This window comes from Ranitomeya imitator, chromosome 2, assembly GCF_032444005.1.
Source record: "Ranitomeya imitator isolate aRanImi1 chromosome 2, aRanImi1.pri, whole genome shotgun sequence".
NCBI classification, from domain to species: domain Eukaryota; kingdom Metazoa; phylum Chordata; class Amphibia; order Anura; family Dendrobatidae; genus Ranitomeya; species Ranitomeya imitator.
The window spans coordinates 836,049,777-836,070,206 of NC_091283.1; the positions used below are offsets into that span (position 1 = coordinate 836,049,777).

Here is a 20,430-nt window from a genome sequence, read left to right on the forward strand (position 1 = left end):
GCGAGGAGCAAACTTAGTGGACTCAACTCGCAGCCTGATGTTACGGGCGGAGAGCCACACCAAGTCGCCAGGAGCAAAGGCCGGGGCAGGGCGCCGATGTGCATCGGCGGAGGACCTCATTCTCTCCTTCGAGGCCCGAATGGCATCCTGAGTGCGGTCCCAAATGTCCCGTGCCTCCACTGCCCAGTCTGCCACCCTGGAGTCAGCAGAGGACACGGGCATAGGCACAGGAACCCGCGGATGCTGGCCGTAATTAAGGAGGAAAGGAGTCTGACCGGTGGAATCGGCTACAGCGTTATTAAGGGCGAACTCTGCCCATGGTAATAAAGATGCCCAGTCATCCTGCCTGGCAGAAACAAAATGTCGCAGATATGTGACCAGAGTCTGATTGGCCCTCTCTACCAACCCATTCGTCTCGGGATGATATGCGGAAGAGAGATTTAACTCAATGCTGAGAAGACGACAAAGCTCTCTCCAGAACCGAGACGCAAACTGGGGACCCCGGTCACTGACAATTTTGTCTGGCATGCCGTGTAGGCGGAAGATGTGTCTTATGAACAACGCTGCCAAGGCCCGTGCAGAAGGTAACCGTGGGAGCGGCACCAAGTGCACCATTTTCGAGAAATGATCGGTAATTACCCAAATGACGGTACAGCCGCGAGACTTGGGCAAACCCACCACAAAGTCCATCCCGACCATCTCCCAGGGCCTGTCTGCCACCGGCAAGGGATAGAGTAACCCAGACGGCCGTTGTCGAGGAGACTTATTTTTGGCGCATGAGACACACGCCAGAACGTAGTCCCTGACATCTCGCAGCATATGCGGCCACCAGTACGTCCTCGCCAGCAGCTCAGATGTCCTTTTAGTCCCAAAGTGTCCACCCACCCTGGAGGAATGAGCCCAAGAGAGAACCTCCGGTCGCAAATTTATGGGCACAAAAGTCTTGCCCGGAGGCACAGACTCAAGCGACACCGGAGCCACGGTTCTCAAGCTCTCAGAAGGAACAATAAGCCGAGGCTCTCCTTCCTCCTCCTCAGATGACACAACAGAGCGAGAAAGAGCATCAGCTCGAATGTTCTTCTCCCCAGCGACATAATGGAGGGTGAAGTGGAATCGGGAGAAGAATAAGGACCATCTGGCCTGGCGAGAATTTAGCCTCTGGGCTGTTTGCAAATATAGCAAATTTTTATGGTCTGTAAATACTTGAAAGGGAAAACGAGCCCCCTCCAAGAGATGTCTCCACTCAGAGAAAGCCAATTTCATCGCCAGCAACTCCCTGTCCCCGATGGAATAATTCCTCTCCGCTGGTGTGAAGGTCTTGGAGAAGAAAAAGCACGGATGCTTCCGACCTTGAGCATCCTTCTGGAAGAGGACTGCTCCAGCACCAACGGAAGAGGCATCCACCTCCATTATAAACGGCTTATCGACATCGGGACGATGTAGGATGGGAGCGCTAGCAAAATGAGACTTAGTAGAAGAAAAGGCCTTGGAGACCTCTTCAGACCACACTTTGGGATTTGCTCCCTTCTTGGTGAGGGCTACCAAGGGAGCTACCAAAGTTGAGAAATGGGGGATGAACTGGCGGTAATAATTAATGAACCCCATAAAGCGCTGCACCGCTTTAAGTGAATGGGGTTCTTGCCAGTCCATCACAGCCTGTAGTTTGGCAGGATCCATAGCCAATCCTTGGGCAGAGATGATATAGCCCAGGAAAGGTAAAGACTCCTGCTCAAACACACACTTCTCCAACTTTGCGTAAAGAGAGTTTGCCCGTAAGAGGTCGAAGACTCTGCCAACATCTCTCCGGTGGGAGTCAATATCTGGAGAGAAGATGAGAATATCATCCAGATAGACTACGACCGAGGTGGAAAGCATATCCCGGAAGATGTCGTTGACAAAGTCTTGGAAAACGGCTGGGGCATTACAGAGCCCGAAGGGCATCACCAGATACTCATAATGCCCATCTCTGGTGTTAAACGCCGTCTTCCATTCGTCCCCCTCACGAATGCGAATCAGGTTATAAGCTCCCCGCAGGTCTAATTTGGTAAATACCTTAGCTCCCCGTAGCCTATCAAAAAGCTCAGAAATCAGGGGCAGCGGGTACTTATTTTTAACGGTGATGGCGTTAAGACCCCTGTAGTCTATGCAAGGACGCAACTCTCCATTCTTCTTCTGTACGAAGAAGAACCCTGCCCCAGCTGGTGACACTGACTTCCTAATAAATCCTCTTGCCAAATTCTCCTGGATGTATTGGGACATAGCCTCCGTTTCCGGGAGAGAGAGGGGATAGACACGTCCCCGAGGAGGTTCTGCTCCAGGCAAGAGATCTATAGGACAGTCATAGGGACGGTGAGGCGGAAGGGTCTCCGCGGCTTTTTTGGAAAAGACGTCTGCATAAGACCAATAGTGTTTGGGGAGAGTAGAGAGATCTGCGGGTATCTCAGTGGTGGAAACCTGAACGCACTCTTTCACACATCTGCCCTTGCAGGATTCACTCCAACCCAATATCCTCCCAGAGGTCCACTCAATATGTGGGGAGTGGAAACGAAGCCAGGGCATTCCCAGCAGAATCTCATCCATTCCCTCGGGAAGGACAAGAAGGGAAATAGTCTCCTGGTGGGATGGGGACATGGCTAACGTGAAAGGGACAGTCTGATGTGTGATCTGTAATGGAAGTGTCGACCCATTCACCACTCTCACGGTTACTGGTCTGGCTAGCATAGCCAGAGGTATTGCGTGGCGCTGAGCAAAAGCAGAAGACATAAAATTTCCCTCTGCTCCTGAATCCACACAAAGCTCTACTGTAAGAGTGGATGTGCCTAACAGGATTGTCCCTTTAAAGGACAATTTTGAGGAAAATGCCGCGGTGTCCAGTGAACCTCCTCCAATGGACACTAGACGCGATCGTTTTCCCGACCGCCGTGGACATGTATTAGCGAAATGTCCCGGTTGCTGGCAATTTTTACATAACACAGGTACTCGAGCGGTCTGAGACCTAGATCCCGCTCGAGAAACCTCCATGGCCTCATGGGAGTCGGACGCCATAACAGGAGATTCTAGAGGTTTGGCAAAGATGGGAGCCAGCCGAAACCTCTGCCTACACTGGGTCCGCTCCAACCTCCGCTCGTTAAAACGGAGATCGATGCGGGTAGCTATAGTAATGAGCTCCTCCAGTGTGGCGGGAATCTCCCTGGTGGCCAAGGCGTCCTTCACATGATCTGCCAGTCCTCTCCAGAACACCGGAATAAGGACTTTATCCGGCCATTCCAGCTCAGAAGCTAGAGTCCGGAATAGGATGGCAAACTGGCTGACCATGGACGAAGCCTGAGTAATTGCCAACAATTGGAGCGCGGTATCGTGGGTGACACGAGGTCCCAGAAAGACCTGCCTCAGAGCGTCCAGGAAGATAGGAGCACTCTGCACCACACGATCACCACGTTCCCAAAGCGGCGTTGCCCACTCCAACGCCCTGCCCGACAAGAGAGATATAATGAATCCCACTTTCGCCCGTTCCGTAGGAAAACGTGCAGCCAGCAGCTCGAGATGTATGGAGCACTGGCTCACGAATCCCCGACATGGCTTACTGTCACCAGCAAACTTGTCTGGAAGCGGGAGACGGGATAAAGTCGGAGCAGGGGTGGCAGCGGACAAACTGGCTGCAGCTGCACTTGCAGCCTGAACAGCGACAGCAGTAACGTCCACAGCTGAGGTTGTGCGCTCGAGAGCCGCCAACCTACCCTCCAGCTGCTGGATGTACTGCTGTAGACGCTGACCGTCTGCCATTTACTAGCCAGACCCTGGCGCTAGTATTATGTTAGGACTGGCGGAACGCACCAAGACAGGTGACAAAGATGCGTTCGCAGTCCGGGGTCCACCGTGCAGGTGAGAACCTGCTGCTAGCAATTTGCAGACTATATAGCGGTACACTAAAGTAAACACGCGTGGGTTAAACCTCACCCAGCGTGAGGAAAACGATCCTGTTAATTCACAGGACCGCAATACCGCACTAGAGTGCGAGCAAGTGGCCAGCGGACTTAACCCCAGAAGGGATTGAAGCCCGATTAGGCCCTTGCTGGCACAACACCGCAACTGGGTGTGTAGAGAACCTTCAGAAATATAAGCGCACAAGTGCGCGAGCGATGCCGCACTAACGGACGCCACTAACCACCCAGACTTGGGTATGGAAAGCGCAAGGCAGGCGCACGGCGCCGTACTGGCAGGCACAGCTACAGGACGCTGTGATGTGTGTTTAGTGTAGTAGGCCAAGTCGGGCGCTAGATAGCAGCCGTACACCTTCCGCGAACAGACATTCAATAGGGAAGGGGTAACCAAGAACGACTTGCACTCACACATACACACATATCAATTGTAAGACAATACTAGCGCATGGCCGTGCGGTCATGCGCAGTTTATATAGCTGCAGCACAGGAAATGGCTATAGAACTTTTGCCCTTCTAGGACCTGCCAAGAGGACCAATGGAATGTGCCGCAGAGCCTGAGCACATGACCCTCGATCTCCAACGGGAGATCTTGCCCTGGGCATGCTCAGTGTGTGCAGATAAGGACTTAGTCCCAGAGAAGTCCGCTCGCTGCTGACCAGAATAGGCTTCAAAGGCAGAAGCTGGAGAAGCAGCAATAACTCTTCTCACAGAGTCAGACTGAGCGAGACGCTGGGATCGACGTCCCTGCTGAGCAGACTCCACTGCGGCTGGAGGGGAATGGGAGACCGCAGCGGAGACGGATCGAGATTCCCCCTGTGCAGCAGAGGAAACTCGACTCCTAACAGAACGGTTTCCAATTTTTGTTATTTTTGACATGCAAATAACTTTTTCTGAAGGAAGATGACATGATCTCCGATGCCTCTCATTGGATGTAGCAATCCTAATAGTCAATATCAACCCCTTACCGAGCCTTGCCACATGACTTAGGGGAGGAAACCAAAACAGAAACTCCACTTTCACATGTTTTGAGGTGTTGTCCATCTTCAGTGCAAAGCAGGATATCTAATGTGTCTAGGTGAGAGGCCTCAGACTAGTGGTTAAAGGGGGAACATTTTCTTTTGCAGAGAGTGCCAAGACAGCTTTTTTGGGAAAATAAAACATATTATTGACTTAATAAGTCTTGTATGACCACATCATGGAGCATTGGGTTCTGTAGTGAGACTGCTCAGTAAAGGTTAAAACTATGATCTAATCATGTGCATCTCATCATTTTATTTGCATGGGCAACATCTACCTGGCATTGATTGACAAATGACTGTCTAGGTTCACATTACGTTAATGGGTTAATGCTAGCAGACTCCGTTACATGGCGAAATTGTCGCAATTAACGCCATGCAACGGATCTGTTAGCGCACCCATTGACGGCAATGTGCTAACGGATCTCTAGCGCATCGCTAGCGCATGGCATTTTCGGCACGCGCTAGCGATGTCCCGTTAGTTCCGGATGGACCGCGGACACTGCTTGCAGCATCCAAGGTTCGTTCCTCGCTAGCACAGATCGGGTATCTGCGCTAGCGGGATCGGCAAACGCGATCCCTTTTGGGACATTGCGTTAGCGCAGTCCGTAGCGCTATCCGCTAAACGGACTGCCCTAACGCAATGTGAACCAATAGCTTCCATCCAAAAGGTATAAAGGGATCCATTGTATGTAGTCAGGACTTTAGATAGCACCGGATCTGTGCAGGCAATCACTTACAATTTGATGAGAGATAACAGAAACTGGGGTTTAGATCATGCAAAGTACGTGTACATCCACTTTTAATAGCATCATAGTGTTTGTTGTAAAGTAATCATTGTACACACAGGTCAGATCATCAATAAGATCTGAAATATTATTTTTAAATCATCCTATAAAAGATAGGCCCCAATTATAGGATCGAAAGTCACCTATAAATGGGGTTATCAACTACTGGACCTTTGGAGCCTATTATTTTTTCAGTATGTACAAACTACAGCATATCAGGTACAGAAAAGTTTTGTGGTTATGCAGACAGGACGAAACCAAAAAGAAGTATATATTTGAATGTTGCTGTAAGGCGGTGGTGGGGACCCTCATCTGCCCCCTCTCCCTTGTCTTATGTGGTGCCCCAGATGGTGTATCTGTATGCTAGAGTCAGGGATAGCAAGAGTTAATTCGGTGGGCTGGACTTGCAGCCTCAAAGGGACAGGAAGTTCCTGTCTCCTGAGCATAGCCAGGGCAGGTCTGCCCGTGGCAGGACATGTGTCCCCATCTACGACAGAAAGGACCCCTGGCTGAGGAAAGGATTGCCACAGGAATGTCGGGCAATAAAAAAGGGCACTAGGATTAAGGAGGTGCCCTCCAAGAGACGGTTAGCTTCCAGGAGCCGATTGGGAGCTTCTACTTCTGCTGCTGCTGTTGTCGATGGAACAGCATCTTTGAATAGGGACAGCTCAGGAATTGTTATCTTCTTCTCCACTTCATCTTCATTAATAAGTTGCCACTGTTGAGCTCTAAAAAGTGTGACATGTGGTGCATCCAGAGGATTGCGTTCCAGCATGGAGAGCAGCCGTGTGACAGAGGTAACCAACTGTGCCATAGGGCTGGGACTTGAAGTGTCTGTTCATGTGCAAGGGGCCAAGGTGCTCACAGACTGTGACCTAGTGGACTCGCCCATGACTACCACCCTGTGCCACCTTGTTACATTATCAACATAGAAATAGTTTGGCAAATAATTGTAGAAGCTTCGTAGAAAGTAAAGTGGAGATGATCGAGCACATATCTCTGATTAACCCCAAAGTAAACCTGAGAAGATAGGTCGGAACAAATGTGACTTCAGACTAAACTAAGGTGTTGAATCCTTGAATCCAAGGGATTACCTGGATTTCACTACTGTAGATATGAGTGAATTTGCTCAGAAAATGTTTGCCAATCTCAAAGTTGGTACTAGAGATGAGCGAATATTTCAATATTCGACTTGGATTACTACGTTCGCTGAATTTGCAATATTCGCCTATTAATTCCTCGAATATTCGCCGAACATAACTGTTGTGAATTCTGTTGTCGGGCTCCTTCCTGCGGTCATGAATGGTACTTCGGCTGGTTCTGTCCATGGACTTCCTCTGGTGGGTGTTTCTGAGTTTCACAGGTGACGAGGTTAATTCGTTAGCTGCTGCTCTATTTAACTCCACTTAGATCTTTGCTCCATGCCACCTGTCAATGTTCCAGTATTGGTCTGTTCACTCCTGGATCGTTCTTGTGACCTGTCTTCCCATCAGAAGCTAAGTTCCAGCTTGTATTTCTTTGGTTTGCTATTTTTCTGTCCAGCTTGCTATTTAATTTGTTGTCTTGCTTGCTGGAAGCTCTGGGAAGCACAGGGAGCGCCTCCGCACCGTGAGTCGGTGCGGAGGGTCTTTTTGCGCCCTCTGCGTGGTCTTTTTGTAGGTTTTTGTGCTGACCGCAAAGTAACCTTTCCTATCCTCGGTCTGTTCAGTAAGTCGGGCCTCACTTTGCTAAATCTATTTCATCTCTGTGTTTGTATTTTCATCTTTACTCACAGTCATTATATGTGGGGGCTGCCTTTTCCTTTGGGGAATTTCTCTGAGGCAAGGTAGGCTTTATTTTTCTATCTTCAGGGCTAGCTAGTTTCTTAGGCTGTGCCGAGTTGCATAGGGAGCGTTAGGCGCAATCCACGGCTATTTCTAGTGTGTTTGATAGGTTTAGGGATTGCGGTCAGCAGAGTTCCCACGTCCCAGAGCTCGTCCTTATTATCAGTAACTATCAGGTCATTCCGTGTGCTCTTAACCACCAGGTCCATTATTGTCCTGACCACCAGGTCATAACACATAACCGAACACCATTATAGTCAATGGGAGGCAAAAACAAATGCATGCACAACACCTTAGAACGTCCCCAAATGGTGACAAAAGGCATCAAATGAGGGACAGACACCAGGAAAGTCGCCTCAATTCACCCACAGTACAAATACAAATTGCAGCATGGAACTGCAGCAATCAGCCAGGCATGAGGTATCGTGGTCTGGGCCAGCATTTACAGCTTTCCAATGAACATCACAGTAAAATGAGTGGGTGAGGGATCAGTGTAGGGCCCCTTTGCTGGGATACCACATGCAACAGCTCTACCTGCTTTCATGCTGAGCCACACTCAGGTGGCACAAATATCAGTTTTGTAAACTACCATTGTCAGAAAAATGTAAGGATAGTAACATGGGTAGTTGAATGCAAGGAAGTGGAGGCCTGACGGTCTCAGAGGCCTACTGCTACAGGTAACACACGTGAAGGAGACCCAACCAGGAGTGTTCACATTTCCAAAAAATATTGGCAGACACCACCAAAGTGGCATCAATTTCACCACAGTAGAAATAGTCTAATAGGGACAAACAGGTCTTCCACTACACCCAATCCAGCAGATGGACACCCAACCAGGAGTGTTCACGTTTCCCAAAATTATTTGCAGACACCACCAATGTGGCATCAATTTCACCACAGTAGAAATAGTAGATTAGGGACGACAGGTTTTTCACTACACCCAATCCAGCAGATGAACACCCATTCAGGAGGGTTCACATTTAAAGAAATGAGGGCCTTACCCCACAAAAGTGGCATCAATTTCACCACAGTAGAAATAGTCTAAAAGGGACCAAGAGGTCTTTCGCTACACCCAATGCTATGCTCATGCGTGGAGCACAATAGAAGCAGTGCACAACACACTTGTATGACATATGCCCTGCTGCCTTTGTCTGTGGACCTCAGTAATGGCAAATATATACACTGCTCAAAAAATAAAGAGCACACTTAAACAACAGAATATAACTCCAAGTAAATCAAACTTCTGTGAAATCAAACTGTCCACTTAGGAAGCAAGACTGATTGACAATCAATTTCACATGCTGTTGTGCAAATGGAATAGACAACAGATGGAAATTATTGGCAATTATCAAGACACACTCAATAAAGGAGTGGTTCTGCAGGTGGGGACCACAGACCACATCTCAGTATCAATGCTTTCTGGCTGATGTTTTGGTCACTTTTGAATGTTGGTTGTGCTTTCACACTCGTGGTAACATGAGACGGACTCTACAAGCCATACAAATGGCTCAGGTAGTGCAGCTCATCCAGAATGGCACATCAATGTGAGCTGTGGCAAGAAGGTTTGCTGTGTCTGGCAGTGTAGTGTCCAAAGGCTGGAGACGCTACCAGTAGACAGGCCAGTACACCAGGAGATGTGGAGGGGCCGTAGGAGAACAACAACCCAGCAGCAGGACCGCTACCTCAGCCTTTGTGCAAGGAGGAACAGGAAGAGCACTGCCAGAGCCCTGCAAAATGACCACCAGCAGTCCACAAATGTGCATGTGTCTGCACAAATGGTTAGAAACTGACTCCATGAGGATGGTCTGAGTGCCCGACGTCCAGAGATGGGGGTTGTGCTCACAGCCCAACACCGTGCAGGATGCTTGACATTTGCCACAGAACACCAGGATTGGCAAATTCGCCACTGGCGCCCTGTGGCAGACGTGACAGAGTCTGGAGACGCCGTGGAGAGCAATCTGCTGCCTGCAACATCCTTCAGCATGACTGGTTTGGCAGTGGGTCAGTATTGGTGTGGGGTGGCATTTCTTTGGAGGGCCGCACAGCCCTCCATGTGCTCATCAGAGGTAGCCTGACTGCCATTAGGTACCGAGATGAGATCCTCAGACCCCTTGTGAGACCATATGCTGGTGCTGTCGGCCCTGGGTTCCTCCTAATGCAGGACAATACCAGACCTCATGTGGCTGGAGTGTGTCAGCAGTTCCTGCAAGATGAAGGCATTGAAGCTACGGACTGGCCCGCCCATTCCCCAGACCTGAATCCTATTGAACACATTTGGGACAACATGTCTCGCACCATCCACCAACGTCACCTTGCACCACAGACTGTCCAGGAGTTGGCGGATGCTTTAGTCCAGGTCTGGGAGGAGATCCCTCAGGAGACCATCCGCCGCCTCATCAGGAGCATGCCCAGGCATTGTAGTGAGATCATACAGGCACGTGGAGGCCATACACACTACTGACCATCATTTCCTTGTCTTGAGGCATTTCCACTGAAGTTGGATCAGCCTGTAACTTCATTTTCCACTTTGATTTTGAGCATCATTCCAACTCCAGACCTCCATGGGATATTAGTTGTGATTTACGTTGATCATTTTTAGATTTTATTGTTCTCAACACATTCCACTATGTAATTAATTAAGATTTACAACTGGAATATTTCATTCAGTGATATCTAGGATGTGGGATTTTTGTGTTCCCTTTATTTTTTTGAGCAGTGTATAAATATATTGCTGAAGGGTCGATTTCACAGCCACACAGGACGCTACCTAACTAAACTATCTGAGTAAGAAACAACCGCCTAATTAGCTACCTAAAATCTAGCTGCTAACACTGCCAGCATCAGGAGCAGCTTCTCTGCGCTGTTACAGTGTCAACATGGCGCTAAAACAAGATGTCTGCTCTTTATATGGAGAGGTACATGCCAACCCAGCAGCCAGTGACACAAGCCATTGTGTCAGGACACTGTGGATGTTTCCTGCACCCGGATTGGCTAGCCGCAATGTGCACACATAAAGTTAGAAGAAAAAAATGACTGTTTACAAGCACGTGGCGCCTCTGAGCTCTGCAACCCCCCTCCCCTCATCAAACACGTGCCAAACGCTCATGATACACCACCATTATCATAGCCAAAGTGCTGAAAATACTTTAGTTGCAGCACAAATATTTTCCCACATTTTTTTACCAAATGTTTCTGATTTTATAAAAATGTGCTCGTGTTTCCGATCACGATGTGAAATGTGCTATATTCGTGCCGAATTTATGCTTGGTGATCCCTTTCGCTCATTACTAGTCATAAATATGTATTATATATATTACAGAGGTCCAATCTGTACCATCTTAAACAGAATGCGCCAAAATCCTAATGTCACAGGTGTGACCGTGAAGCAGTCTATCATGAGCATTAGCACGGCCTGTCATCAAAGCGTACCTGTCAGCTTATCTTCACCTCCCTCTCATTCCCCAGTGACTGATCTGTGTGCACATCGCCATAGAGAATTACGTGGGCGGGGTCACATGACATGGATCACATGACCAAAAATGCCCCATGATGCGCAAGCACGGTGCGCATGCGCGATCGGTGCATAGTAATGAGTCTCAGCGGGGAGCGTCATTCCGGCCACAGTGGTAACCATGGCATCGGGACTGCCCCCATGACATCAAGGAAGCAACCCAACTGGGTCACATCATTGCGGCATACTCAGGGTCACTCACTAGCCCTATACATGCATAACACACACATACATAGCCCTACACAAACATAACCACCATAATGATCCGCATAACAGTATTGTAGGAAAAGAAAAAGGAAGAAGCAGAAGGTAAGGGGATGAGTCAAGGAAAGACATATGGACAATCAAAGTCACAAAAACAACACTGTCAATCATGTATATATCAATATTCTCTTGTCTATCGTAGGAACCCCCTCTCCTCTTTGTACTTTCAACATTGGTATATTTTAATTACATATCTCTGTTGGTGTTTTTTGTCTTTAGATATTTATTCGCATTTTATGGAATAACAGGAGGGCATGGGGACTGAGATTGATGGAAGACATTAAATATGTAGGGCTCTTTGCCCTGAGTATCCCACGATCATGTGACCCATATGGGTTGCTCCCTTGATGTCATGGGGTCAGTTCAATGTTAATGCTCATGATTGGCCGCTTCACGGTCACACATATGACATTAGAATTTTGCCACATTCTGTTCTTGAAGGTTCGGATTGGACCTCTGTAATCTATGTGATACATATTCATGACTCACCTTATGATTATTGGCTTCTGGTATCCATGAAGATAGGGATGCCATGATTCGATTGGCTGATCACTTTTTGCAGTATTTCATAAACAACTCATACATCACGCTATGGAGGTGCCAATTTTCAACCAGTTTAATATATACAGCTCTGGCAAATATTAAGAGACCACCACATGAAACCCCTGTCATGGCCGCCCAATCTCGAGACCTGAACCCCATTGAAAACCTCTGGAATGTAATCAAGAGGATGATGGATAGTGACAAGTCATCAAACACAGAAGAACTGCTGACATTATTGTACCAGGAGCCGTGTGAGAGACTGATGGAAAGCTGCCAAGACGCAAGAAAGCTGTGATTAAAAATCATGGTTATTCCACAAAATATTTATTTCTGAGTTAAAACATTAGTATTGTTGTTTCTAAATGATTATGAACTTGCTTTCTTTGCCTTATGTGAGGTCTGAATGCACTGGGTTGTTTTTTTTAAATTTTAACCATTTTTCTTTGTCAGAAAAAAAATACAAAATTTATTGCTTGAAAATTCGGAGACATGTTGTCTGAAGTTTATCGAATAAATGAGCAATTTACATTTTACTCAAAAATATACCTATAAAGAGAAAAATCAGACACACTGAACATTTTGCAGTGGTCTCTTAATTTTTGCCAGAGCTGTAGGTATGGTTCATGCTGCTCAGAGAAATTGTGTGTGTATTTCCTTTGAATTTGTATATAAATTATGTAATTTATGTTTGTGGTGTCGGCTTCTGTGGTGATTGGTGCAGATTGGGTCTCCACGCTATATAAACCAGCCCTGTATAATATGCTTTTTGGACTCTATCACTTGGACTGGACGTTATTCTCAATCTATATTGAAAGTTGCTGGTTTTCTGAGTGGGTTCCTTGGATCGTTAACGGCCGTCCATAATTGGTGAGTGCTGTCAGCCCTTTCTCATGTCTTTGGTGTCAATTTTAGTGTCATGTATTGATATTGCGTTATTACAGTCTGTGCCGCCTTTGTCGTGGCTTCTGTGGCTGCTGTTGCTACTGCTGCTGATGTTGCAAACAGTTTTTTGAAATGTGGAGACTTCAGGTTGGGTCTCCGTCAGGTGGGTTGCCTGTGTAAGTGGGCTTCCAGATTGGCAGGCCTGCACTTACTTTCAGTCAACGACCTGCATTACTATCCTTACATTTTTGTACCAGTAGTACTGTATGAAATGTTTGTGCCATCTGAGTATGGCTGGAAGAAAAAAATGTGTAGCATGAGGTATCAGGGCTCCCAGAGTTTTTAGTAATACTGTTTTTTTTATCAAAAAATAGCACAAAACCCATCTCACCGCGTCAAGGTAACTCTGATAGGGACAGTCCTACACTGTCTAATATTAAAACCTTTCCATGTGTCAATGTTGACCTCAGTGTGAATAAGGGCAGACACCCCGGGGTGTGGCCTTCCTGTTTCTAAGCTAGAGACTATATAAGGCTTCCCCAGTCTGGTGTTTCACTGGTTGGGCCCAGTCCTTTCGTCTGCCCTTATTCACACTGAGGTCAACATTGACACAATGTAAGGTTTTAATATTAGATAGTGTAGGACTGTCCCTATCAGAGTTACCTTGACGCGGTGGGATGGCTTTTGTGCTATTTTTTTAATCAAAAAACAGTATTACTAAAAACTCTGTGTTATTTAAATGCACTTTTCCTTTTTTGCTTAGTTACATCAGGGTTTTCGCTTACTTTTTTCTCTTGTAGGTTATAATGTTTTGTGGCCAATGTGAACATGCGTTTAACCTCTGCATGTGTACCAACTCAAGTGAAGCTCAATTTTTGTGTTTTTTTTTCTCCCAGATAAGAAGGCTTACACTGCTCCCTCAGCCACCACGTCTTAATTGTAACTTCAAAGCTGTAAATGCTGGGCCAGACCCTGATAACTCATACATGGACCATGGCTGACTGCTGCTGTGCCATTTGCAAATTTCTACTGTGGGTCAATTGATGCCACTATTCATGGTGTCTGCCCCTTATTTTAGCTGTTGGTTGAGCTTTTTGTCAGCCCTTGAGTTGTTGTGTATAGGTTTGGTTTGGCCTCCCATTGAATCTAATTGTGTTCGGGTGCGTTCGGCGAAACATTCAACGACCATCTAAACGAACGGCGAATTGAACAGAACCTTGAAAGGGTCGCTCATCTCTAGTCAACAGCAGTGCAAGTTTATGTGATCAATATATTCAAAGTACACATATTTGTTATACAGTACTTCTTGTAGTACAAAGTTTGGAATCTTTCTCTCTCGCTTTTCCATCACCTCACACCCCCCCCTAAGGTTATTTTAACAAGAAAACATATTGGATACAGTATTGGGAAATTATAAAATATTCTAAACACTGTTCCAAAGGAAATGGACTACTTGAGATTCACCGCAAATAAATTCGCCACAAATTGAATTTTTTATTTTTTTAAGATTTACCAAACCTGGCAAATTTGAATTTCAAAAGTTTTGATGATTCTAATCATTAGTGAAGTGGAGGGGGCAGATATTTTTCAATCAATTAGAAAAGCCTTACTTTTGGAATATAAAATTGGAATCAGTTCAGCCTCATATGGGATATTTGGCTCCGTAGGAAATTAAATCGAAGAAAATGGACCTTCCCATGTCCGGTGCATTATAAACTGAAGCAGTGATTTTGTTTTATTCTTTTTATTGAAACGTGAATTGCCACAAAGTTGGGAATTACAATAAAGTTAAACGAGTAAAGTAACGAGATGACCATCACAAAAGGGAAAATGTTTAGTTGGCAGCAACGGTGCTGGAGATCCAGGAGTTGTAGTTGCAGACCTTGGTGTAGACACCAGGATAGTTCTTGAGGGCACAACCGTATCCCCAGGAGACAATACCTTGGAGCTGTCCATTGCAGACCACGGGTCCACCAGAGTCACCCTAAGAAGATTCAAAGACAAATTGTTACATTTTTATAGGACTAAAAAGGTAATAAAAATCAGGTATCAATATTCTAACAAAAGAGACGAAAGACACATTCATGGATACTCCTGCCATTGATAGGTGCTCTTGAAATACGGGAGTATTGACATTCTGATGACACATCTCCTGGTAACGTTGGCCATGTTCCTTAGATTGCTGTTGATCAAAGGCTCATTCAGCAAAGTACTAATCCTCCTGATTCCTCCATACACCTTGGTTTGACCAAGCAAATAGGTGCTTACAATAGAGAGAGGGGAATAAACTTCGGCTGGAAACCTCTGCTGGTGGTTTACCTCCCATAAGAACAAACGATTAGGCATGATGATATCTATATGTCTAACGTTTGACATCGTTGGCAAGTCAGGACTCCCCGTAAAGAGTCGATTTGGCTGCTTTAGCCAAACACTGTGGATTCAGATTATAAAGCCACATTACCTGGCAGGAATCCTTGCCTCCTTCCAAGTATCCAACACAGATCATGTTGCTGGTGATCTCTCCTGGATAGGCGTTGCTACACTGGGCGGCAGTCAGGACGGGGGCATCCACGCACTGGAGGAGGTTGGGCATGTTGGCTACAAGCAAATTTCCATAAAAGATTAGACATTGTATGAAAACCCCAAAATTATAAAATGTGTCCAGACAAGAAAAAACATCAATCATCACAGCATTTGTCTGTGCTCTCTCGCAGCCTAATGTTAAGGACTGATGCTCCCTGTTACAGTTAGGTTTTAAGTAAGGTCTGTAAAAAAATGTTAAAAAGGAGCATCATATTACATAAATACATTTTAAACAATATTTAGATTCATTTCCTTTCTACAGTGTCTACAAAATGTCCAGAAGCCATTTTTCAACTTAGCAATGCCAGACATAAATGTTGGTGGTGCTACTGTGAGCAGACTATGTGGCCTAAACCTGCGCCCACGGCTGCAGGGTCTCCGGACTTGTACACCATTGAGCAAATTGGAGACATCATTGGTCGATGATTACACAGGAGCTGCCAGCAGTGGATCTTGATGATTTGACCAAGTACATTCAGCGCGGCAGAACATTCCTCAGTCAACCAGTAATATCCTCAACGATAAGTTTTGGGGGGGGGGGGTTCTGCAAATGTTGGTGCTGCAATCTTAAAGTTAAGGGGTTGTACATATATGATTATTTTTAGGCGCTTAATATTTTTTTCTCAACAAATAAATAAAATTCTCTCGATGTGGAAAGGTGTCTTGATCTGCATGGTGCACCTTGAAAAATGCATTTTTTACAGAAAAATCTACAATCATTCAACTAAAACCAGATTTAAAAAATGTTTCACTATCCTGATTTTTAATATTAAACAATATATAATGGAGATAGGTTCCCTTAAACTATTCTAAAAAGCTCCACCCCTGAGCAGTCTCCACCCCAGAGCAATCTCCACTTCTGAACAAACTCCAACTCATAACATGTCAATACTTCCTATACTTTTTTACTTCCTGATGATTCTTGACGTACTTCCACTGCTGAGGGTGTTGCCCCATCCGGAGATCAGACAGCTGGTGCCGGCAGCAGGGCAGCCACTGGGCAGACCAATAGCCTGGACGTAGGAGTTGAGGGAGGCGGCAGACGCCAGCTTGATCAACATGATGTCATTGTCCAGGGTCCAGGAGCTGTAGCTTCCATGTCTGATGACTTTGGCGGAGCTGATGAACTGCTCGGTACCTTCACTGACAGCGATGTTGTGCTCTCCCAGTCTCACTTGCAAATTCCTACAAAAAAAATTATAGTTTCATATAATCTATTTTTAACTAAATATTGTTAAATTTCATCAAGAATGTAAAATGCACAACATTCCTTTGATTAATAATTATCATATTACAGAACTCAATTAAAAAATAATCTATAATGAAAATTATACAACTTATCCTTGTTCTAGGAACTTGCTCCGCTGAAGTCCCAATCACTAGGCCGCACATTTATTAACCCAACATGCACTATATTTGCTCTGCTCACAATGTAAGTTTATTAATAGGATGGCGTGAATACCACAATTATACTGTCATAAGTAGTTGACTTAGCTTCAATTATTCAATTTTGGTCAAAATTCCAGTAACTTACGACTGGAAGCAGTGAGCGGCGGAGATCACCCAAAGGTTGTTGATCAGGGATCCACCACAGAAGTGGTAGCCGGCGTTCAGGGACACCTGCCAGGGGACGGAGTTTTGGGCACAGGTGTAGCCTCCGACAATCTTGTCATCATCCTCAAAAGCAGCTGAGAATATTACAATATGTGAGGTTATATATTATTATATTGGTGTAACATAATGGAATAAGAAAGTTTAGGATTTAAAAAAATCCTCTAAAGAATAAAAAAAAACACAAAAATATATCAAAATAGTTTGAACAATGGTCTTCAGAAGGATGCACCGGACTCACCAGCTGCTCCGAGGAGCACACAGATCAGAAGGAGCTTCATGATGAATCCAGGATGAGTATGGAGGGTAAACCACAGATATTTATACCTAAAAAGTTATCACCCCTCTAACACCTCGTCACTCAAGTAAAAATTAATCAATACCTACATAACCTAAAATATACATGTAATCTATGGATGAAGGTCACTTATATGGAAATGTTCTACTGACCTGTTCAGTAGATACAACTTTGGCAATAATTTTCCTTCCCGGGAAGTAAATCAGCATTATTTTGTTTGTCTTAGGTTGTGTTCTTTATGTTCTTTGGTTGTGTACTGTTAGTGATACATTTAGATGCATGAGTGGTTGCACATGTCCCACCACTACCACCACCATAAATCTAGATACTTTCCTTGCAAGCTGAATTGAAATAATTGAGTTGTTTGCTGCCATTTCCCAAAATATCCTTCGAAATTCCATCTCGATTTTGCAAAGTTTGAATTTGTCCTACTGCATTTTTTCTAAAATGATTTTTAATGGGTTCATTCTATTTTTAGTAATGGTGCCTCTCTCTTTTCAACCCCTTGGTCCCCTAAGCCGTAGCACAAGGACGGTAATTCACAACACCTAGCTATTTTGGTGACTCCGTCAGCCATGAAGAAATAGACGCTGACGGAAGCCTGGGAATTTTTTTGCCCTTTTGAAAAGGAGCCAAAATTGATGCATGGACAGGGTAAGCTGTGTTCACTGCTTGGTGAAGCTTTAGTTGAGCTGATGCCTACTGACTGCATGTTTGGCTGGAAGACCTCTATATGCCCCTTTAGCGCCAATGCTCCCCAAACTGTGCCAGAGGAAACATCAGCAAGGATTACAGTATATACGAAATGATGGACCAGATGTCTGCTGTGCTAACCTGACCCACATCAGCAAACACTGGACGAAGAAGTCATACATTTTTGTGGGACCTCCAATTGGGTTACGGCAGACCGCTGTGGATTGTTTTTTTTGGAATAAATGGGTGAAAGAAGGAATTTGACAGGAAATTATTTTTTTTCAAATAAAGGAATTTTATGTGTGCGTTTATTTCTTTTGACCACAGGGTTAGTAATTTGGGTGTCTGGCAGATTCTTTTGACCACAGGGTTAGTAATGGGGGTGTCTGGCAGATACCTCTCCATTATTAACCAGATGGTTTCATGTTAGCGATATCAGTTATGTCAGACCTTCCCAGTCTATTAATATCAACATCCACCTGTCTAATTTGCCTTAGCTGGTTATTAAAAATAGGGGGAATCTCCTCGCGGGCAGGATCCTCCTTCCCCCTGTACTAGTCAATAACTCATTTTGTTCAAGATTATTGTACTTGTTTTTTATTATGTACACCCCTCTTCACATGTAAAGCGCCTTGGAATAAATGGTGCTAGAATAATAAATAATAATTAGCGATGAGTGAGTATACTCGCTGCTCGGGTTTTCCCGAGCACGTTCGGGTGACCTCTGAATATTTGTTATGGCTCGGAGATATAGTTTTCATCGCCTCAGTTGCATGATTTACGGCAGGGGTGCAAAACTGCATTCCTCGAGGGCTGCAAACAGGTCATGTTTTCAGGATTTCCTTGTACTGCACAGGTGATAATTTAATCCCCTACACAAATAATGAGTTGGTGATTAAAGTATCACCTGTGCAGTACAAGGAAATCCTGAAAACATGACCTGTTTGCAGCTCTCGAGGAATGCAGTTTGACACCCCTTCATCATGCAACTGAGGCGATGAAAACTATATCTCCGAGCAATGACAAATACTTGGAGGTCACTCGAGCGTGCTCGGGAAAACCCGAGCAACGAGTACACTCGTTCATCACTAATAATAATAATAATAATAATAATAATAAAGTGCTTTACCTCAATCCCATGCCAAATCTACACTGCTCTGAACTGCTGTATAAAGTCGTCCGTACGTCTGCTCTGGGTAGGCTCACACAACCGTTTTCCTTCCATCGAAGAAAAACGGTCCGATTATGCTAATCAGACTGTGATCATAGTTTGATGACAGTGGGATGGAGAGAGACTGGGTGGAGAGGAAAAAAAAGTCTCTTCATCTTTACCATTATGTCAGTCCCTGAAAATCAGACTGCACTGGAATATCATCTGAAATGTAATTAATACTTCATACAAAAGCCTTTGTTGGCGATGACGGTTTCAAGAAAACTAGTATCATGTATTGCTCAGGTGGGATTTTGGTCCATTCTTCCAAACATTCTTCAAATGCTGAAGCTTCCGTGTGCTACTTCTATGAAGTCTGAGCTTTAGGTCCATACATTTTCTATTGGATTCATGATTAGTTGAGCCATTCTAGCAGATTTATTTTCTTTCTCTGAAAAAAATTGAGTGTTTCATTGGTTGTGTATTTGGAATAAATTTCTTGCTGAAGTGTCCACCCTCGCAGTATCTTCACCATCCTGGCAGATGACAGCAAATTTTTATCAAGAATGTCTCTGTAAATTTGTCCATTCATCCTTCATTCAATCATATGAAGTTTGCCAGTGCCATATGCTGAAAAACAGCCCCACATGATGTTCCCACCTCCAAATTTCTCTTTTGGTATGGTGCTTTTGGTATGATATGAGGTTTTGGTATGATATGCTGTTCCTTTTGACCTCCAAACATGGTGTGTATTATGACATCCTAAGAGTCAACTTTTGGTCTCAACTGACCAGACTATATCCTCCCAGTGTTTCGCAGACTTGTCTAAATGTTCTTGAGCAAACTTTAAACATGCTTGAACATGCTTTTTGTTCAGCAATGGAATGTTGCATGGTGAGCATACATGCAGGCAATGGAGGTTGCGTGGTGAGAGTGCATACAGGCAATGGAAGTTGAGTGCATTACTTACTGTTTTACTTTAAGTAATTGCACCTGCTGATTTCATGGCTTTTGGTAGCTCCACAAATGGTCCATGGCTCTTGGACAACTCTTCTGATAGTTATTTTTCAATCCTCTGACTGAAATCTTGCGAAGAGCACCTGGTCATGTCCAATTTATGGTGAAATGATGTTCTCCCACTTCTGGATTATACAGTGCTCACTGGAATCTTCAATAGTTTAGAAATTCTTCTGTAACCAATGCCATCAGTATGTTTAGCAATAATAAGGTTGCAAAGGTTTTGAGACAACTCGCTGGTTTTACCCATCATGATGTTTATTGTGTGGCACCTTAGTAATGAGACACCTTTTTATATGGCTGTTGGGCC

General features: G+C 45.0%; 1 protein-coding gene across 1 annotated transcript; it reads right to left on the reverse strand.

Moving 5' to 3' along the window:
* Nucleotides 1-14,509: 14,509 nt before the first annotated feature.
* On the reverse strand, nt 14,510-17,265 carry LOC138666087 (trypsin-like). The gene is made up of 5 exons (XM_069754216.1): nt 17,204-17,265; nt 16,886-17,039; nt 16,283-16,536; nt 15,230-15,366; nt 14,510-14,752 (listed from the first exon to the last, which is right to left on the reverse strand). The coding sequence occupies exons 1-5, from the start codon at nt 17,241-17,243 to the stop codon at nt 14,603-14,605; spliced, it is 735 nt and encodes a 244-aa protein (XP_069610317.1). The 5' UTR covers nt 17,244-17,265; the 3' UTR covers nt 14,510-14,602.
* Nucleotides 17,266-20,430: the final 3,165 nt, after the last annotated feature.

What these genes read in the sequence shown, in the direction of transcription:
- LOC138666087 (XM_069754216.1), bottom strand. Translation starts at nt 17,243, where the DNA reads ATGAAGCTCCTTCTGATCTGTGTGCTCCTCGGAGCAGCTG. An exon ending in GCCGCTCACTGCTTCCAGTC is followed by an intron (nt 16,537 to 16,885) that starts GTAAGTTACTGG and finishes TTTTTTTTGTAG; the next exon opens with GAATTTGCAAGTGAGACTGG. An exon ending in CAACACCCTCAGCAGTGGAA is followed by an intron (nt 15,367 to 16,282) that starts GTACGTCAAGAA and finishes ATTTGCTTGTAG; the next exon opens with CCAACATGCCCAACCTCCTC.